At 43.3% G+C, this 21,129-nt stretch overlaps 1 protein-coding gene across 2 annotated transcripts in view; it reads right to left on the bottom strand.

The window, feature by feature from the left end:
- DAPK1 (death-associated protein kinase 1) overlaps nt 1–21,129 on the bottom strand; it is a 214,635-nt gene that overhangs the window by 22,939 nt on the left and 170,567 nt on the right. For both annotated transcript variants that reach the window (XM_004677794.2, XM_012721443.1), the window contains exons 18-19: nt 17,284–17,361; nt 2,065–2,287 (exon numbers count right to left, since the gene is read on the bottom strand). In XM_004677794.2, coding sequence (XP_004677851.1) covers nt 2,065–2,287; nt 17,284–17,361 — 301 coding nt within the window. The remainder of the gene's footprint in view (nt 1–2,064; nt 2,288–17,283; nt 17,362–21,129) is intronic.

Below are 21,129 nucleotides of genomic sequence, written 5' to 3'. Positions count from 1 at the left end.
AGGTTTACAACATGTGGTCAGAGTTGTGACAATCCAACTGTACTAATGACAGACATAACTTCCTGGGCTTCCTAATTATGTGAGTCTAAGTTTTCTCTCCCAGGAAGTAGCAGTTGTGATGGGCCTGACTAGTAATTCCACCCCTCCGCCTTCCTTTGAGTCTGTGTGACCCCTCCCTAGGCCCAGACAGATGTGCAAGCAGATACCACATCCTGGCGTTAGTTACACGCCCTTGTGCGGTTGAACTGTGACGCAAGCTGTGACGCTAGCTGTGACGCTTGTTAATCTTTGAATTCATTTGCTAAGTTGAATTTGCGCAGGCTTTGAATTTGCGCGGGCTATGACGCATGTAACGGCCAACAAGGCCTATGTATTCCCTGACATTCCTCTGGTCGGGGTCTTACTCTCCTTGTGTGGCCTGTGTGCCTGCAGGAAAGCTTGACCCCAGCTAGCTGGCTTAATAAACTCCGCTTGCTTGTGCATCTCCGGTCCTGTCCTTTGTCGTGGGAGGTAATCGGGTGATTTCAGACCCTAACAATTGGACCACCTTTTAGTGCCCTCATGGTTTTCTCCCATGTCTACCAGTTCTTTCAAACCCCCAAGTAGACTTTCTTCTAGGAAGGTAGTGACCTTAGAGAGCAGAATTGAGAATAATGAGATTAGATTCTCAGCTGCTCTGGTAGAAGTGCCAGCATTCTCTGAGGCAAGGGGCTCAAGAAGAAATCTAGGTTGGATGGGATATAAGAAAGAGCAGTCTTTATCTCCTAACAGTCCTTTCAGAAAAGCTTGGTCCCTGCTAAGCAGTGACTCTTACATAGAAATTTGAGGGTCCAATCAAGGAAGGCAGCTCTGAACTGAGGGTGGCTAAGAGAACAAGGGAAGTTGCCTCCTCAAAATGCCTGTGGCATCTGTGCTGACTATAGTTGGGAATTAACATACATCACTCCTAAGAGAATGCTCTGGCCCTGGGCCCTATGACCCAAGTCTCTCCAAGAACTGGCTGAAAAATGGTTTACACTCGGAGAGACATGCATGTGATGCCAGCCTGAGCTTCATTTTATCAAGATTCTTCCAGATGTAGAAAACTGACCAAAAGTCAGATTCATGGAAATACTACTTCTGAAGCCTGAGTAAGCAGCAGATAAAGATCACTGCCCCAGAGAACCCACCTGTCACTTGATGTCACTAGTCAGCCTACCTTGTGAGCTCATGGGGTGTAATTTTCATACCCAACAGGACTTAGAAAAATTCTAGAAAACAGATCTCTTTCTGTCTCTGACAATGTTTAGGAAACTCTTAGAAAGTTTTATTATGCTGGAGGGGTGTTCAAGAGAATAAAACCCGAGATTGTAAATCTCCTCTTCCTTACAGCCAGTATTCCTCCCTGGGGGAGGATGAGCACACTGCTATGGGCGGGGTGTAAGTGCGCTCAGGATGGTATCTAAGGAAGACCGGGAAGCCTGCTGCACAAGAAGGGGCCCATCGGAGTAGAAAGAACAGCCATGCAAGCCATTAAAGAGCCTTGCAGAACCACCAACTTCAAAACATGCATTCGTGGTGCAGCCACAGGAATCCATTTTGTTGTGCTATGTTCTCACCTTACAGGCTGGGTCTGCAGTGTGGAAGGGGGAAAGCGTAAGGGGATGAGGACCTAACCCAAGGACCAAGATTCAATCTATTGGGGTGAGGTCCCATCCTGGGGCCATATTCAATTAGTTTAATGGGAACCTGTGTTAGTCCCAGGTCTATGTATCTTTAGAGGCAGAGTTCCCAAGAAGAACACAGCACAGTTCTGCTTTTTGCAGCTGCTATGGAGGGCTTCTGTGATTCTGTGGTTTCAGTGAGGCCCTTCCCTTGCTATCACTGGACAGTTTATAATCCTCAGGTGGACAACAAGATCCACAGCAGGATTAGACTATGCTTAAAAGCCTTCCACGTAATAAGATTTGGTCAGTCTCAGGTCTAGTGACTAAAATTAAGCCACCACCCATCCTAGACCTGATTAGGGAGAATATAAAAGCAAACACGTACTAGAGAGACAGGGCCTGTTGTGGAAGGACCTACCTGTTGGCTTGGAAACCAGGGGTGAAGGTGGGAACCTGGTGGAGTTGGTAGAGGAGAGTCTGGGCCGGCGTCTTCTAAAGAAGCTCCTTAGCAGCCCACACTTCAGAGACTCTACCAGCGTGGTCTTTCCAGACCCTGAGTGGCCAAATAGCTTTAGTTTGATTCTCGGCTGGAGGTTCTGTGTTGGTCGCAGTTGCTGGATGAAGAGTCCTCGGTGAGTATCCTGAGCGCAGATGAAAAAGGGTCTGTTAGTCACAGGAAAGAGAAACCAGTTGCAAATGCTGATTTACATGGTTCTGAATCTCTAGGCTGCTTTCTTTCAGTCTGCAAGTTTTTTTCCTTAAAAAAAAAAAAATGGAGGTATAGGGGCCTCCCTGGTGGTGTAAGGGAGCAATGAAGCTATTTGCAGCCACTATAGCACAAGTTTGATCCCAGCCAGGGAGCTGACCCACATGGCACAGCAGACCTCTCCTGTCTCACCCATTGCTCCCCTCAGCAGTGTATTTCAGTCAATCCACCTGTTCTGCCCCCCATTGTCTCTGGTGAATCGTCTCACCCTCTGCACCTCTGTACTCCAGTTCTTGTATGCATAAATAAATAAATATTTGAAAAAACTGAAGTATAATTGACACATAAGTTTCAGATGCATAGCACAATTATTCCACATTGTACACAGTAAAATAAGATCCACTATAAGACTCTACAGAGAGCTCCACACATCACTGTGATAATTTTTTTCTTGTGACAATAATTTTTTTTCTCTAAGCAATTTCCAAATATGCAATCCAGTATTATTAACTGCATTGTAGTATACATTGTATCCCTATACCTTTAATTTTTTAAGAGGAAGTCTGGTCTGCAAAGTTTACACATGTTGCTGATGCAGCTTGTTCTGTCCCTATTTGCACTTAAAGTGCACATAATATGCAATTCACCATTTTAACTGTTCTACAGTGTAACACTCAGAGGGTTGACCATATTTGCAATATTGGGCCACCATCACAGACATTTTCATCACCAGAGGAAACACCAAACCCGTTAGTCACTTCCTGCTTTCTTCTCCATTAGCCCACAATCTGTTTCCATAGACTTGCTGATTTCCAATGCTAAAGGAGTTGGGTGGATTCCTAGGAAGAGGTCAACTTAAAGTGAAACAGAGGTTTGTACTTTTTCTATAGGGGTTGATACTATAAAGACATCTTTACTATGGGTGTCATGGAATGTATAGCCAATGCTTTCTTCTGTGTATCTTATTGCTACAGTCATATATCCACTTAGAATTTGTTTCTGTGCATGGAGTTTGTGACCCAACTTTACTCTTTTACTTAGTAGACATCCAATTTTCCCAGCATCATTTGTTAACGAGTCTCTCCTTTCTCCAATGTATGATTATGGCTCTTTATCACAGAATTCAGTATTGTTAGATGTATGGATTTATTTCTGGGCTTTTGAAGTTTATTCTGTTCCATTGCCTATTTTTCTATTTCTATTTTTTTAATGTTTCTGTTTTTCCCCATTATCACTGTTAATTATTCTTCCTTTATATTATATGGTTTAAAAGTCAGGTAACATAATGCCTCTGTTTCTTTCCTTTTTTCTCAGTTTTTTTTTAATCTTTTTGAGACCTTTACTGTTTTCATAAAAATTTTAATAGTTTTTGTTCCATCACTGTGCAGAATGTCATTGGTATTTTAATGAAGATTGTATTAATTTCTTTTGGTAGAAGAGTTATACTGACTATATTGATTGTTCCCATCCATTTCCTTATGTCATGATATAAATAATTTAATATCATCTTCTATCTTGTATTATGGAAATAATAAACCTCCTTGGTTAGGTTAATTTCTAGCTGTTTGATTCTATTTGATACAATTATGGATTGAAAGACCAAACTGATGCCATGACAGGCTTCAGAATGCTTCTGAACCAGCCAGGCCTAAGTTTCGGTTATCAACAAGGCACCAAGGCCAAATTTAACTGTATATGTCCTAATCTTGCTCATCCCATAGCAACAGCCAATTAGCAAGTAGGCAAGTAACCAGTACATATCAGGAAAACACCAGATGTCCTAAGGTATGTGGGTTGAGTAGTGAAGGTCACATCTTACATGCATAGATCAACCGGGTTAAGACAAGATAACTGTGTTCAATGTACATCAATCAGTGCACTGCTGAGCAAAGACTCCCCTCTGCTGAGCAAAAACTCCCCTCTTGTGTAATAAAAAACCTGCCTTCCCTGAGCTCAGGGCTCTCAACTTCAGCCTCTGCGTCGATGCGTGTTGGGAGCCCAGGCTCGAGCTTGCAGTGAAGACCCTCGTGTGCTTTGCATCGGAATCAGCTCCTTGGTGGTCTTTGGGAAACTTGAAATCTGGTGCAACAGGCTAATACATACATACACTCATATACTCATTCATTCATTCACTCAACAAACATTTACTGAGAGCCTTTCATGTGCTAGTCACAGAAATGCAATGGGAATGTCTAGAACCATCCAAGACCTGAGTTCATGGGGAGATACAGATACGTGAACACTGCCATCAAATACAGTATGATTGTGTCCATGGGGATGATGTTGGTAATGTGCTCTGTGTGCACAGAGATCTTACCTTCAGATCTCCATCTACATCGCAGGACACGGAAAATCCTGCCTGTCTCCATCCTGACCTCACACCCCAGTCTCCATACCCATCACCCTGGTCTGGCTCCCAGCTTCATAACAATGAACAGTTGGAGCTACAGCATTCAGTGGAGAAGGTAAATCAAGGATGATCCTTTCACCTTTAACTTCATCCATGTCACAAGATCCATCTTGCTGTATGCTGCAAGTTTCCTCCCCAACTGGTACAGTGCCCTATCTGGTTCTCCACGGGGCCTGCGCAGACTGTAGTATAATTGTGTGACACTTTCCTCACTAGACTAGGAGCCAGTGTGACAGGAGAGATGGTATTCCCCACACCTGACTGAGAAGATGCTCAGGAATGAGGTGTTGCATTAACCACTTGACTTAAAGGCAACCAGTGAGCGAGAGCTTCAGAGAGAAGTGCCTGCCTTGTATGTCAGTGAGATCCCAGATGTGGCCGAATCATCTATTGTAGTTCTTACTCCTGGAGGTGCTGTTCTTTTCTAACTGAGCCACTGTTAGCTTTTCCACTAATGACTGAACAAGCTTATGTAGCAAACTCTGAATGCTCCTAAACGCTCCAATGTGCCTACTTCCATGTTTTATTGGGAAACTGTTGACCCATATTTCTCAACAGGAATAATACTGTCTATCTGAGTAGGCATTTTAGAAATCTGTGGACAAGACTCAATGTTGGGGATGCTAGGTGTCCACACCTGTATACATAATGTCAGAGAGGCAAGAATTCTCCTGGATACATACAATTTCCAGTAGTCTGCCTGGTATTTGTACTGGAGAAATATCTGCTATGATGAGCTCATTCTAGAACTTACCTGAATTTTACATGTGACCTAGAGGGTCTATGGGACCAGGCAGAGGCCATACTGAGCTTTCCTAAGAATAAAGACTACTTTATCAACTGGCTGAATGATGAATAGGCACCTTTCATAAACTCCGTCTCCCTGCTTCTTAACACCACGTCAGCACACTCTGCAGTGAGCGTCCCCACCCCAGGCCTTGTGACATCCAGGATAGGCTGGTCTGAGGAGCTGCCATTTCATTTTGTCTCCTCATGTCCTGTACCACAGAATTTACATATTCAGAAACATTGTATTTTATTGTATTTTCCTTTGGTGCCTGTTACATTACAACTAGAACAACCTATTAGCCCTTTGGAAAGTAAATCATGAGAGTAAATCATGAAATATATGTTATAAAACACTAGGTCACCTTGGGATAGAATCATGGCCTGGATACCAACCCTTAGAATATGAGGTTTCTTCTCTAACCTCAAATTGTCACAGATTTGTCTCAGAGACAAAACACTGCAGAGAACTGAAAATGTGGGGATATCTCATCATCAACCTCCTTGAATAATTATCGAAATCATCACAAAAGCTAAAAACGTTCTGTTCTGAGCACCATCGGGTGCTACCGAAAGAGGGCACTGAATTCTCCATGACTCAGTCTGTCTCCCACTGCAGGTATGTTCATGGCCCTACAATGCAGTCTACCTCCCTCACCTTCAGAACCAGTCCCTTGATATCTTCCCTATAAATCAAGCCTCGCAGCTCAATGCGTGGATAAAAAGTTCTCCATGGCCCTCCCTGGTGGCGCAGCAGGTTAAAGCACAGCACAAAGAAGCTTAAGCCACTTCCTCATGAGTTCGATCCCCGCCTGCCCCGGAGGTGACCACATGGTGTGGGAGACCTCTCCTGACCCACCCGCTGCTCCCTTCAGCACTGTACTTCATAGATCTGCCTGTTCTGCTCCCCGCTCTGTCTTTGTTGAAGCCTCTCACCGCCCCTGAGCCTCTGGCCTGTACCCCAGTTCTGTATGCATAAATAAATAAATCTTTCTAAAAAAAAAAAAGTTCTCCACCTGTTTTGTGACACACAGCTCACTAGGACACACAGACTCTCTGCATGATCTAGAGTCTGCTTCTCCTGAGTCCAGGAAAGCAGAGCACCTGCGTCTACTTCAGTCCACTTACTGGAGGCCGGAGCATTGCACAAGTACTTGGTTTGTATTTCTTTGCTGCCTGTTTCCTAGGTTGTTGGTCTAGACACGATGAGGTTTGGCCAACATGTCGAGTCTCTGAGAAGAATGAAGACACGCCTGTCCCTCATGCATGAATCCCGCCGAGCCTTCCACTCTGAGGGGCCTGCAGGCATGGTACCCTTGGGGGCACTGCTGCTGCCCCATCATGCTTCCAGAAGCCACTCTGAATGAAAGCTGGCTATCTCACACAACTGAGAAAGGGCAAGTTCAGGTCTTGCTCAGCACCTTCGCATTCGCATAGATTAGTCCAGACCTGAAGTTGCTGACAACCTGCTTGTCTGTTTTCTGAGATAACCTCAGAAACAGAGGCCAGAAGGAAGAGGCGCATGGTGACGAAGGCTGTCCTCTATCTAGACAGGCTTCTCTGAGTTCTCAAGGCTATGACAGTCTGATTTTTTTTTTAAAGATTTATTTATTTGTACATACAGAACTGGGGTACAGGCCAGAGACTCAGGGGCAGTGAGAGACTTCACCAGAGACAGAGTGGGGAGCAGAACAGGCAGATCAACGAAGTACACTGCTGAGGGGAGCAGCGGGCGGGTCAGGAGAGGTCTGCCACGCCATGTGGTCTCCTCCGGGGAAGGCGGGGGTCGAACTCATGCGGAAGCGGCTTTAGCTTCTCAGTGCAGTGCTTTAACCCACTGAGCCACCAGGGAGGGCCTGACAGTCTGATTTTAATAAGAACTCTTTTGGGTCAGTTTAGTGAAAATCTCCAATACTTGATTGATGTGGAATATAGTATATTATGACTTCCCATTTTCCTGCTCCCTCAACTGCCCAGCAACAGGCTGTGACACTCTCCCAGGTGCACCAGTGCAACAAGGTAGCCCTGACACAACCTTTCCAACTATCACTCAGTGACATTCAGACCCACCAGGCCCATCACCACGTGGTACACCTTCCCCTCTATATGCTACCCTGCTCCGCAAAGGGCCTTGCCACCAGGTGTTGCTGCCTTGTCCCACTTGGTTGAGGAAGTGCCTTGGGGCTTTTCTCCCCAGGCCTGTTTCTCTGGGGACCCTGAGTATAAAAATCTTGTTTCCTCTATGTCTTCTCCTATCTCCCTCTGTATTTGCACCTGGTTGGCCATCCTGTACAAGACTCCAAGGCAGCTGGTCTAGAAAGGAGCCTCATAGCTTTGGTGTTTCCTCTGAGAATTTTCTTCCATTCAGTGAAGCTCACCCTGCTCCCTAGCTAAACACTTAAGTCAGTGCAAGGCCTTCAGTGTGGCCTTGCCAGGGGAACATCTGATTTGAAGAAGTAAGGTCAGTCACTATTACCTAAAAAATGTGGAATGAAAAATGGCCCTCCCTGCTCTGGATTTCATGGACACAGGGCACAAATCATTTCCGCTCCTAATTTTTCCTAAGCACTAGAGTTGATTATGACCCATGCCAGTTGTTTCTAATGTACTCAGGGAGCTGCAGAGGAAAAGGGGGTGATTTAATTCTTTATCACAGACATAGTTTGAGTCTGTGATTGCTCAGCTCAGAATTATTTATTTCCCAAATAATAACTGTCTTGTCCAGGAAAATACTACTTTACTAGACTTACAGTTTGGGTAACAGGATATCCTCATTCTGGATAAAAAAATATAAACACTCTTCACTTTCAAGTAGGGATGAAAGTGGAAGATGAGAAAGTTGTTCTAAGGTCAAATGGGGGGAAAGAGTCCATAGGATATCTCCCTCTGTCCAGGGCCTTCATACTATTCCATACCCCTTACCCCTACCCCTTCCCTCTTACCAGAAACTGCTGGGCCTTCCTTGTCTTTGGGAAGATAAATACATTAACCAGGAAACTTCTCTCTCTAGCAAAAATCTAGATTGACAGATGTTGCCATTACCTTTAAAGACATGGAAAAGGAAGGTATACTGGAGTCCTCTTTTTAAAAAACCACCTCTGTCCCCATGATGAACTCTCACCACTAGATGGCACAGCAAGACTGGGCTGGTGGCAGTTTCCATAAACCAAAGTGTGGCTACTCTTCAAGGCTAACTAGGGCTTTAATGAAATGAGAGCTAGAAGAAGAGAATGAGATTGTTCTCAGTGAGCTCTAAACGTGGTAGGAGGTCAACTTCTTTGGAGATGGAGCACAAAAGTCCAAGCAAGTTACACAAGTCACACTATGCCAAGATAACCCTGCACCCTCACTGTTCTCAAAGCCCAGGCCGACCAGGCCCTCCCTGCATAACTCCTGGAGAGACATTTTTTGAAATGTTCGCCTGTGTGTGTGTGTCTTGTGCTCCTAAGAATTCCCACCCCAGGTCCACACCACCAGGTGTAGCTGACACACACATGTGAAGTCTGGGGTCTGTGGCATGCGTATTTTGTTTGCAGTATTTCGCAGACTGGGAAGAGGAAGGAATCACAACAGGGAGCCTGGAAGAATCAGAGTTCTAAACAGAACCAGGCCTGTGGTCATTAGCTCTATGTGTTTGTCTGTGGGGGGAGGGAGATAGACAGAAAGAGGCTAGAATGTAGGCTATTTCTCAATTTGTTGGCTTTAACTAGGTACTTGAAATACAGAGGAATGTGAGCCTCCATTTGGTTTTGTCTTTGAGCCTGCACGAATCTGCTCCAAGCACCAATATATCTAGTGTGGCCACCCAGATCACCTGGTGACTGGTTTCTCTGTCTGAACAGTTAGTGAAATTTCTAAAGCCTAATCCACATGCTTAGCATACCTGAACCAAACCCAGTCTCCTAAGATCTGTAGTGGGGCTTGCATCTCTAAGTAGGTCTCCTTGGGCAACATTTTCCACTTCGGCCACAAGGTTCCAGTCTGGTCGCAGCTCTTTTTTGGTCTATTTCCTCGAACACACACTGTTCTTTACTGCCTCAGTTTCCTTGCTCTCCCTGTTCCCTTTCCCTTCCTTTTTCCTCTGGCTGGCTGCTCTTTGTTGTCCTTCAGGTGTTAATATAAAAGTCATCATCACAGAGGCATCTGACCAACAGCAGAAATTTGCTGTCACTCTCTCCCACCTTCATCCTATTTGAACCTTTCCCCTACCCCTGTGGCACTTACACCAGTACCACAAACTTTTCCACAGGGACAGGGCAGGCAATCTGTTGTGGTCACCAGAACCAACCAGAGACAGTCTTAAATGAAGGGTGTGGCTGAGTTCCAATGGGACTTTATTGACAAAAACAGTGAGTGGGCTGGCTTTGGCTCCTAGACTGCTTTCCCACTTTTACATATTTTCCTAATTGTTTACTGGCTGAATATTGCCTTTTTTAATCACCATGGTCTCTTATGTACATGGTAGATAGACACCTAAAAAACTTTTAAACAAATGTTAGATAAGTGCATTGTATAAAGAAGCCTTGATGAATTTGGGATGCCAGCTTCCTTTCTTCCCACATCTTCCCAACCCCTGGCAATTTAGCTTTCACTTTCTCATCAGCAAAGCTGCCTAAACACCATCAGATTGATAGTGAAGACCAGCAGCAATCTGACAAAGCAGATAAGAGGAGGGAGAGGTGACCTAACTTTTCCCTGTTGGCAGGATGTAATTAGACTCAGCAGGGATGGAGCTGCAACTCTTAATTATGCAAATGCACTTTACTTGTGGTGCATTTTAAATTCTGGGCAAACTTCCACTTTGACCTATTTTCCAAAATATTTCTGGACATCTTTCTTCATTGCCAAAGCTTTTAAAATAAACTTATGGAAAAATCTGATTAGAAGGGCAATCAAAATAATATAAGACAAGTCCCCAACACCCCCCTCCTAAAATGAATATTTCGAAATCATATAATGAACTTTTGGTTGGCAGTAAAAATGGATGTTCATGTAAAATCTAAAAGCTCTGTCAGTCTGACATAATAATTCTAGGAAGAGAATTAAGTTTGGCTAAGCAACAACTCAGGTCTTGGATAGGAGTGGAGAGCAGAACTGTCAGTAGTGGGATAGCACAGAAGGCAGAAGGGGCAGTTCTTTTTTTAATGTGAACATACTGTAAAATGTCCTGAAAACAATGACCTCTCCTGGCTCTAGCAAACAAAGCCAAGTGAAGAGACTTGAAGTCAACTAAACAGCTGTGCAGATGCAACCCCCCTAAGGACCCAGGAGCCAGATCAAGATTCAAACAATGTGTACCCATTCATTGCATCTCCACAGTGGTACTTTAGAAAGGGAGAGGTTAAGCCCCTGTTTTTTGCATTCCCTTGTCACAGATAGCATCAATTTATCTTTAATTCAAAACATGTAAAACTAGAAGCCCACCTGTCCAAGATAGCTCCATTTTTAATGTCAATGACTCACTGTTCCTCGATGTGTACACTAAATTCAAAGTTGTGACTGTTAGAACAGTTTTCTAGAGTAAAGTTGGTCAGACTATTTCCTGGGTTCAGAGCCTCACTTTGATTACCTAATAAACGCTTTATCTATCATTGAATCTACAACCCAAGTGTATCTGTGAGAGATTCAAGACCCCCGAGCAATGGTCTGCTGGTAAATTAGCTCGTTTGATGGAAATAAGCTCTATTTGTTAGGAGTTTCTTGGTTCCTATGGTATAAATACCACCAAGACTGATTTCAAGTCCCCAACATGATGGCCCCAGCACACATGTGGGAAGACATGCATATGGTGGGATTTCCACACAGCTCCAGGGACTCTAGCACACTAATGCACTCAAATCACTGTGTGCTGAGCTGGATCAGTGCAGACTCGATCCACTGCACACCTGTCCTGTGCTCTTCCTCCCCTCACCAGGGCCTAGACCATCTCTACCCCTGTGGCCTCACATTGCACCACAAGCCCACTACACTGCCTAATTGCACGTTCTCCACTGTCTCATGATTTGATTCTATTTCTGGAAAAGGAATGCCTGTGGCTTCCCTAGCAAACATTGTTGAAGGCAAATGAATGGGCAGAGGAGAAACACAGGGAGCCTTGCTATTGCTAACATGATCCACTTCAAAAACAAATAGAACAGCAAGGCAATTTAAGGAGAACATGCCTGCCCCCTATCAACTTCCCCCACTGGGTTGTCCGTATAGATAGATACTGTCTACCCATGAATGTGATTATACTCCACAGGGGCCAGGGCTTGGGTTGGATCACACAAAGAATGAGACCACCCTAGAGGGTGTCAGAAAGTGTGTGGCACTTCCACATTGAATAGAGGGAGGGACATTCACCATTAGATGTTCAGGCATTCTCCAATTCTGTAAGGACAGAAAAGTTCCACCCTCCAAAAACATAGACAAGTTGCTTGCTGAGAAACACTGAAAATATCATGGAGAAAATGAACTTAAGAGAAAATTGATAAGATGATCCTAAGAATATTTTACCCCTCTTCCCTTTCCCCTGAACCCACTGTATATGGTTGTGCACAATTTCTTCCCACAGATGATCTGAATGATAATTGCAAATAATTCTATTTTCTTGACTTCCTATGCAGACACTGCCTGTTCCTATGGCAACTTACCATGGTTCTCACTGAGGCCTTCTCCAGGAATCTACAGTACATTTCAATCATTTTCAAGAGCCAAATTCTAGGTGCCCCAAACTTCCCAACAGTTATTTCTTTTAGGATATTTTTTTTCTCAGGATGGTTAAAAATGTTTGTCAACCAACTCCTTTCTATCAATCAGGCTCCCCAGGAAACTGAGGCTGAGCATTGTTTGAAGGAAGGATTAAGCCAAATAAATACACAGATTTCATCAAACACAGAGTCTAGAGATTCTGCTGAGAGAAACAAGGCTTCTGGTCACCCCACAGAGTGGCTAGCTGAGCTCATGCAAAGGCTACTTCTGTGAGCACTCAGCACGGAAGAAATCTTGAGCCTACTGAGTGAGCACTGAAGCGAACATTTCCATTTCAGGCCTGATCTCAATTCTGCAGTAATTAGCAAGTTACTTAATCTTCATGAGTCTGAGTTTCCAACAGGAACTTCCCCATTTCATGTTGCTGTAAAGTTACAGTGCCTGTAATCAAGGATTAAGTAGTTATTGTTAGTAAAAGTAACACTCACTACTGACCTGCTGATACCCCAATATGTGCTCCTGGGGGCTGGGTCATAGGCACAGAAGAAACTGCCACTGTTCCCCCCAGGACCCAGAGTGGTTTCCAAGATGCCATCAATGATGGCAAACAGGCAAACACACGTTGCTACTCACCCCATTTGATAGTGGGGAAACTGAGGCACAGAACTATTACTGAGTTTGCCAGCTCTGGCTAGCAAGTGGCAGATCTGGAATTTGCACACAGGCTATCTGACTCCTGAGTTTTGACTCTCAGAACTAAAATCTATTTTGCCTATTAAACCAAGGATGGAGGGAACCTGTTAGTGGATTCTGGGCATGAAGAGAAATATAACTATAACTACGTATTAAAATGACTTTGACTAAATCTCTACCTAAAGAAAAATCAGATTAAGCCATTGTAACAGTCCATCTGCTATCCCTCTTTAAAACCTAGATAACAAGAAACAAAGGCAACAAATTCAGAGGAAGAAAATAAAGGAAATCCCAAGCTGGGCCAGCATAGAGCCTCAATATCTAGGCAGGAAATCCATCACCCTTCCTTCCCTGAGGCACATAGAACTGGCACCCTTTTGTTTACAGAGTTTTAATTTTACAAGTAATACAACCACATTGCAAAAAATCTGAGAATCAGGTTTAAGGAGCAGGAACTTTTCACTACAGCAATCCAATTTTGTACTGTGGAGACTGAGCTTGAGCACTGCCTCTTCATGTATTTGACCTGGGTATTTATTTATTGCTTCAGACCTGTCACTGTAATGGATATGGAGGCTTGCACTCAGTTTTACAATCATTTTTTAATAAAGAGAGGGACCATTTTTAAGGGAGAGATGGGCCATAATACACAGCACAATCAAGGAAGATTTTCATCACCTGCAGTGACCCATCTATGGCCAGCAGAGGTCTGCAGCTGGTTTCTGACTAAAGATAATCTGGTCTCACCTAAGCCAGGGTCACTGCCCTCTAAGTGTTTCAGGAAGGTAAAGAACACTGCAAGCCAAGAAAAATGCAACTGGATTTTTCCCAGTGCTGCAGCTGGGAGAGGCACTGTGTCCTGTCCTGTGTGGGCCACACCTGGCAAGGTCAAAGCTGGAGCTCAGAAGTTGGCACTGGGTTACAAATCCATTTCTGTGGACTTTGGACAATTTGAGAATTCCTCACCCAGCATGTGTACATTACTGATAAGATATTAAACCTAATAAAATGTTTCTTTTAACCAGTGGACTGCAATAGAAACCTAGTTAAAAAAAAAACAATAAAATTAACAGTGGAGATGGGTGCTCATTGAGTCTTCGGAAAGGCCAGATTTCACCTCAGTTTCATTTCATGACAGGGCAAGGAGAAGGGGCACCCCTGAACCCCCAAATCTGCCTGTTCTAAATAGGTTCTGACATCTGCCACATCAAGACAAAACCTGTAAGACCTTTAATGGAAAAGGACTTTAATACAACTAGTGTGCAATACAGAAAAGAAAAGAAAAAGAATATAGTTTCTAAATCAAACACCCAGTTACCCATCCCCTCGTGGGTAAAAGTCTACCCAAAAGGGAATGGTCCAAAGCAAGGCCTGAAAACCCTTCGCAAGTCTAAAGTACCTTCTGGAGGGGACCCATAGAAAGGGTAAGAAGTGGCCAGACAGGTCTGGGAGGAAAAGAGCAAAATCCAAATCATGATAAATGCTACCATAGTTAACTTCCCTAAGCATCTCTCACCCACTGTTTCAACCAGGCCAGGACTAAGAAGAAGTAATCGCAGTTTCTTCACATGTGTCTCTGCTCCATGTGCCTCCCTCAGGTCACATTCTGGTTCTCTATCCTGCTTCCTTTCTCCCCAGATTTTTTTGTCTCCTGTCCAGATTTTTCTCTTCTAGGCTCAGCTCCACCCTCTTTCTGGGTGGGGCAGGGAACCTACAGCCTCCCCTTTTTCTGGGGACGACCCTGTTACAGTTTCACTTTTACTATGGATGGATAGAATAATGGGAAAACAGATTTAAAACTGCCCTAATATTGAGACACTGTCTAGAAATAAAAGATTACACTCAAAAGCAGGGTTTGTTATGGACACCTTCCCCCCTAGCAGGTTCACAACTATAAAATCCAGCAAAAGTCAGAGGTTGCAAACTTATGGGCTCTGTGCCAATTTGACTTGGAATTGTGTTATTAAGCAGTATTTATTTTTTAAAGATTTATTTGTTTATGAATGCAAAAACTGGGGTGTACGCTAGAGGTGCAGGGGATGAAAGAGAGAATTCACCAGAGACAGAGTAGGGAGCAGAACAGTCAGATAGAGTGAATTACACTGCAGAGGGAAGCACTGGGGGAGACAGGAATGTTCTGCTGTGCCATGGGATCACCTCCCTGGCTGGGACCCAACTTGTGATACAGTGGCTGGCAATACTGTGATAGTTCTGAGACTCAACCCCTTGTGCCATCAGGTGAGTTTTAAGATCTGGAAACTTTATGTGAAAATTAATTATCTATCTGTAGACAATGACCTCCCACTCCAGTCCTTTTACTTGTAAACAAAACAGTTCCTTTGTTTTTCTAATCCAAATTCTGGTTCCAGAGGAGACAGTCCCTGTGGGTACAGAATGAAGAATGCTAACCCAGTTTATTTACATATTTACCATAAAAATGTGGTAGAAATTTTCCCAAACGGGTCCTTCTGGAATCCTCAGAGCAAAGGAGATTGAAACCCTCAGAGGCCTGGGAGGTTTCATTACCAAACTTTGGTGGCCAGTTCAGAGACCTCAAAGCACCAAGGTGTGAAAATGAGTTATATCCTCCTCCCCCTAGGTTAACCCTAAGCACTGAGAAACAAAGTATTCCCATTTTTGTGTTCCCTCCCCAGCCCCGCTTCAACTAGCACCATAGGGCCACTGCTAAAATTAAAACTCACAGTAGCTGTGATAGTTCAGACATTATCATTCTTCTCCCAGGCACTTTTTAATTTACAAGGCAGAAACACTGTGGCATACCAAGTCACCCAGAGTTATTTTAGACAGTCTCTTTTCAATAAGCACTTAAAAAAAAAAAAATCAAATGAGTTGCTTTTTTTACTCGTCAACTTTACTTTTTAAAAATTATTGTGTGATTATCATAAGACATCTGGAAAAACACAGCAATGTTCAAAGAAGAAAATAATTACAATTGCAAAATAAAAAAAAAAACCCGGCTATTGTTTACAGTTTCTTTCTGCATTAAATAAAAAGAATTGAGATTATAACATGTACATTACTTATCTTCTGCTTTGAAGCCCAAGAACAATCAAAGCATTAAACTTCTGTTACTAAAACTACGTAGAAAGTATTTTAATGGTCAAAAACTATTCTATAGCTGTATGAGAATTTATTGTTAGTCATGATGGAGGAAGGAATGCAAGGGAGGCATCACAAGACTGAGTCACACAAAGGGGACAGGTTGAAGGGGCCAGTGAAACAATTGACACAGCCATAAAATCAAGGTCCCTAGGTGTCAAAGCCCAAAGCCAGGATGTCTGCAGGAGGTCCCAGCAGATAACAGACTGTTGGGGGGTGTTTATGAAGCTCAGACCCAAAAGGTAAAAGATAAGGACAAGGAGATGGAGATGAAGCTCACCGGGGAATATCAGCTCCTCTCATATTGTATTCAAAATCAATACACCCAGGTTCACAAGGAGTGAGCCCGTCCCAAAGAGAAGCTGCCAATATCAGGCAGTCTCTCCACAGGCACAGGGCAGCTGCTCCTTTGCACCTATGCAGGTGCTTCTTTCCACCCACTCTGTCCCTCTGCAGGGCAGCAGCCTCTTGCCTGCCCATGACCATGCCTGGACTTCTCTGCACTGACCTCCCCCAGAGAAGGCTGCTCTCTCCTTAGGCCGTCTGCCTGCAACTATGCAGGTCTCTCCCTCTGCAAATCTGTCCCTTTTGGGGCAGCTCTTCCTGCCCACTTGCACCTATGCAAGTGTCTTTTCCTCACCTGTCTCTTTCTAATAAACTTCCTCTTTAAATATAACTGAGTCTCTGTCACATGAAGAATCTCGCCGTGTGCTGCTGAAAGGGGAGCTCTGTTGAAACCTTTCCCAAAGTGAAACCAAGAACCCCGAACTCAAAAGACAACATCAGATGTGAGTATTTTAGAGTCTCTAGACATAATATTATTGCAAAGGCATACTGGCACTAACTTCTTTTTGTTGTCTCTCCATAGACTTCAGGGCAATGATGTGTACTCAACTGGGGCTCAAAATTAACGACAGAAGCTGAGTTTCTGGTTTGTGTGTGTGTGTGTGTATTTTATAGGGATTGAAAGCATTACTACAGAGAGGAAAGAAATCAGGCACAGCAAAGGTAAAGAATGTAAACAATGTCCAAGTCCTAATACAAAGGAAGAAACTGGGTGAATAACTTATGCATTTATGCAAATTGATATGCAAACCACAGGACAGGAACACATGCTTTTTGGTAGCACCTGTGTGCTCAAAGCCTCACTTCCTTCATTATTAAGGTTTACAAGGTCAAAGAATTTTCCACATGAAAGCAGACAATTTCAGACTGAGAAGCAGAATTCTCACCTTTCGGAGTTTTGCAAGGAGAGCTGCTACATGCTCATGCTGTTCTGATTTAGCAAGATCTTCTGCTGTTTTTCCATCCTGTTGGAGAAAATTGATTAATTTTTCTCTTTGCAACAGAGAATAGTATTCCATGTACTGATTGTATCCTCTGAGGCAGAAAGAAACTTAATGGAGATGAGGAACAAAAAAGGTGGGCAAAAAGAAAGTTTACTGGATTATTTCTCTTTCTGTGGAATCCTTATTTCACTTGATTTTCCAGGAGAGGAAGAAAAGGTAAGAAAACGTCATGCATTGGTGTCTTGAGGTTCAATAATGAGATGTCTCAGGCCCACAGGCTTTACTCAAACTTAGTATCTCATTAATAGGCAGCTTACTCCATGTTCCAAGCTGCTTCGCAATTAGGTAGACAATAAAGACTGTCATTAAGTGCCAACTTCTAGTTAGTGCAAGCTAATGTCTTAAACTCCTTTCATAGGCAAACCTCATCACTCATGTCATGCTAGTTACAGCTAATTGCTGTGAATTTCAAAGGAAAAGGCTATGTTTTACAGGCAATTCTGATTTAAAATTTTCAGTGAACCTAAAAGGAAGAATCCACAGCACTTTTGGGTTTGCTTTTTTTAGACCTTCTTACTGTGGTTCAGGCATTTAATCCACAATAAAATACATCATAAACAAGGTTTGCTTTTTAATTAGAGAATTTTCATAGAGTTCCATCTTTATACCAAAGGAATTAATTTGCTTCTATGCCATGAATATGCAGGCAGGTAGTGGTTAACATTTATTGAGCACTCCTAATCAACCATGCCTGATCCAGTTCTCACTATTTGCATGAATTAACCCTCAGAGTTTCTCCTGGGTTGGGGGTGTGGAGCAGGAATCTGTAAGAACTATTATGGTTCACAATCCACTGACCCCTGAGGAAGAAATAGGTGCTTACGGACTATTCTGTTGCAGTTTTTGAAATCATCCACAATTTAAAAGTAGAAAAGAATTTTTTCCACATAAATTAAAGTTGTTTTTTTGTTTGTTTAAAAAACAAACAAACAAACAAAAACAAGAGGACAAGCAGCATTTGGTCCTCTTGTAATGGATAAAGTTCAATTCCCATACACAGGATGGACAGTAGGTACTCTCATCTCAGTATAACAGCACACCCTCCAGTTCAGCGCAAGTCAATCCAAGTCACACAAGGATGGAGAGGGCCCTTTAGACTAGCATTTCTCAGCTTAATGCTACTGACATTTTGGCCAGCCAGTGTAGTTCTCTCCTGTGGATGACTGTCCTATGTGCCATGAGATGTTCCACAGCATCCCTGGCTTCTCCTGCAAGATGCCAGCAGCATTATCCCCCTTTCCCTGTTTGATACAACTTACTCACATGTAGTGTCTTTGGACACAGCCAAATGTCCCCTGTGGGGTGGGGTTGGGGGTGGAATTGTCTCTTAGGCTGCCACTGAAGCATGCTGCAGGAGGTTCACTTTATCATCAATCCTGCTACCCACTTCTCTCTGCACCCTTAAAATCCTAAAGCAGGATTTTGGTCAGAGAAGGGCTGATAATTTACTTTGTGAGAATTAGACATCATACACTGCATCCCCAAAGAAGAATTCATGCCAAACTGTCTAGGTTTTTATTGAAATGGTTAAAAAAAAAAAAAAAAAGCCTTCATTTGAAGGTTTCCAAACTATCACGCACTAGAATTGTTACATATATGCCTCTGTTAAAGGGAGGTACATTTTTCCTGCCCCCACTTACCTATAGCCACTTTGAGCTACAGGTCCTAGTGTGTTGTGAATAGGACTTTCTGAGCAGGAGGGAGAAACTGGGAACTAAGGGTGGAGATAAGCAGCCACACTTGGTAGATAACACTAGTGAACCTGGGAGATCTTACTTCTGCAGTTTCCTCTTGCACCCTGGTACCGCTTATTGGGAGGACAGATGGTATTTGACTGTGTGTTGGCCAATAAATGGCAGTCTTCCTCCCTCTCTCACTTTCTCCCCGCCTCCTACACCCCCAGCTGCTTTTATAAAAAAAAGGCTCTTTATTTTCTAAACTTCTGTATCTCTGCTTTTGGGCTTTGTCCTGACTTAAGTGTACAGGTGAGCACTCACACCCCAGTCACCTGTTTCCCTGAAGCTGCTTGGAGTAGAATCTCTAGGGAGTGTTAAGAGCTCTCATTGCTACCCTTATACCTGGAAAACATTAGTCTGGGATGTGAACCAAGGGTTCTAAGAAAATAATTTGGGAAACCACTGCAAAAGAGTTTGGGTATCACTACCCAAGTGTTTTTTCTGACTACAATGTGTTTTCTCTTAGAGACCTCATATCTGCATAGATTAAGGTAAAGGACATGCACTGGCCTACGCACTCTCCACTGGTAAGGCTCTTGAATGACAGGAGAACCACAATACTTCCTTACATTATGTTGCATATTACAGTTTGCAAAATATTTCACTTTCAAAAGAAATACCTGCCATTATGGAACTCTGGCAGATTCTGAGATTACCAAGGTTCTTATAATATTTCAGCAAGCGTTATTTTTGTTCATGTTCTACACATATAAAACAAATTGTTTTAATAAAATATTAGAAAAAGAGAACTAATAGGAAGGTAGAGATCCTGGAGTCTCTGCCTAGGATTAGAGGACAAATTACAGATAGCGGAGTTGGGGTAGGAGACAAGGAAAAAGACAGAACAAGACACCCAGAGGATATTTTCCAAATTATATTGGCTGAGAGCAGACAGGGAGAGGAGAGTAACAGCTCAGGCTAGAGGACACTGGGGCCAAGACCAAGGATGGGAAGAAAGTACTGCTCAGGCAATGGGAAGCGAAGCTTGCAAAGAGGAAAGGGCTGCCTCTGTGCTGTGCAGGGAGGTGGCAGCCCCGCCCCCCCCCCCCCCCCCCCACCACATGTGGCTACTCAGTGTTTGAGAGGGGTCTAGGTGACATGTGCTATGGGTGTAAGACATACCAGAGATGTCAAAGACTGAAGCCAGCTATCTTAATAATTTAAAGATACCGGTTATAGGACAAAATGGTAATGCATTACATATCTTATGCTAAGTAAAACAGATCACTAAAACTTATTTATTTATTTATTTATTTATTTATTTATTTATTTGGTAGCTTCTTACAAGTTCAGAATGACAATGCGGCATATACTGTCACCCTAGTAACGATGTCCTCCATGTGAAGTAATGTGTCTATTAGTCTTGCCCATCTTTGTTTTCAGAAGTTGTGATTTTGTTGAAGAGCTGCATGAATTCTTTATACATTTTGGAAATAAACTCCTTGTTGAACTGATGATTTGCAAATATCTTTCCCCCGCCTGTAGGCTGTTATTTGGTGGTTTCTTTCCAAGCACAATTTTTTTATTTAGTTTGATATAGTTCCATTTGCTTATTTTGCTTTGGTTTCCCTTGCGGTTGGGAACTGTGCCCCAAACTACATTTCCGTTAAGAACATAATCAGTGCCATGTTCTTAAAACCGCCATTCCAGGGGAAACTTTTATTCCCCCATGGGTGGAACCTTCATTCTTGTGCATTCCTGTATAGATAACGTGTAGGGGACCAATCGATGTGGCCAAAAGCCAACCTCACCATATTTAGGAAACCATATTAAGGTCAACCAAATCAATCACTACCCACCCCTCTGTCCCAAAGCCTGCGCGCCAAAAGGGACTATAATCTGCTCTTCCCTTTGTTCTGGGTCCTTCCTATCACCCAGGTGCCTCTGGTGTGCAGTTGGGCCCAAGCTTGAGCTTGCATAAAGTTTCCTCTTGTCTTTACAGTGGTTGTGGCTGGCTTTTTTGAGTAGTATGTCCCATTCTGGCATAACATCT

Source organism: Condylura cristata, unplaced genomic scaffold (assembly GCF_000260355.1).
Source record: "Condylura cristata isolate star-nosed mole 26May11 unplaced genomic scaffold, ConCri1.0 scaffold00006, whole genome shotgun sequence".
Taxonomy (NCBI): Eukaryota; Metazoa; Chordata; class Mammalia; order Eulipotyphla; family Talpidae; genus Condylura; species Condylura cristata.
Note: the sequence above shows the minus strand (reverse complement) of the source record. Positions and strands in the feature narration are given on the sequence as shown.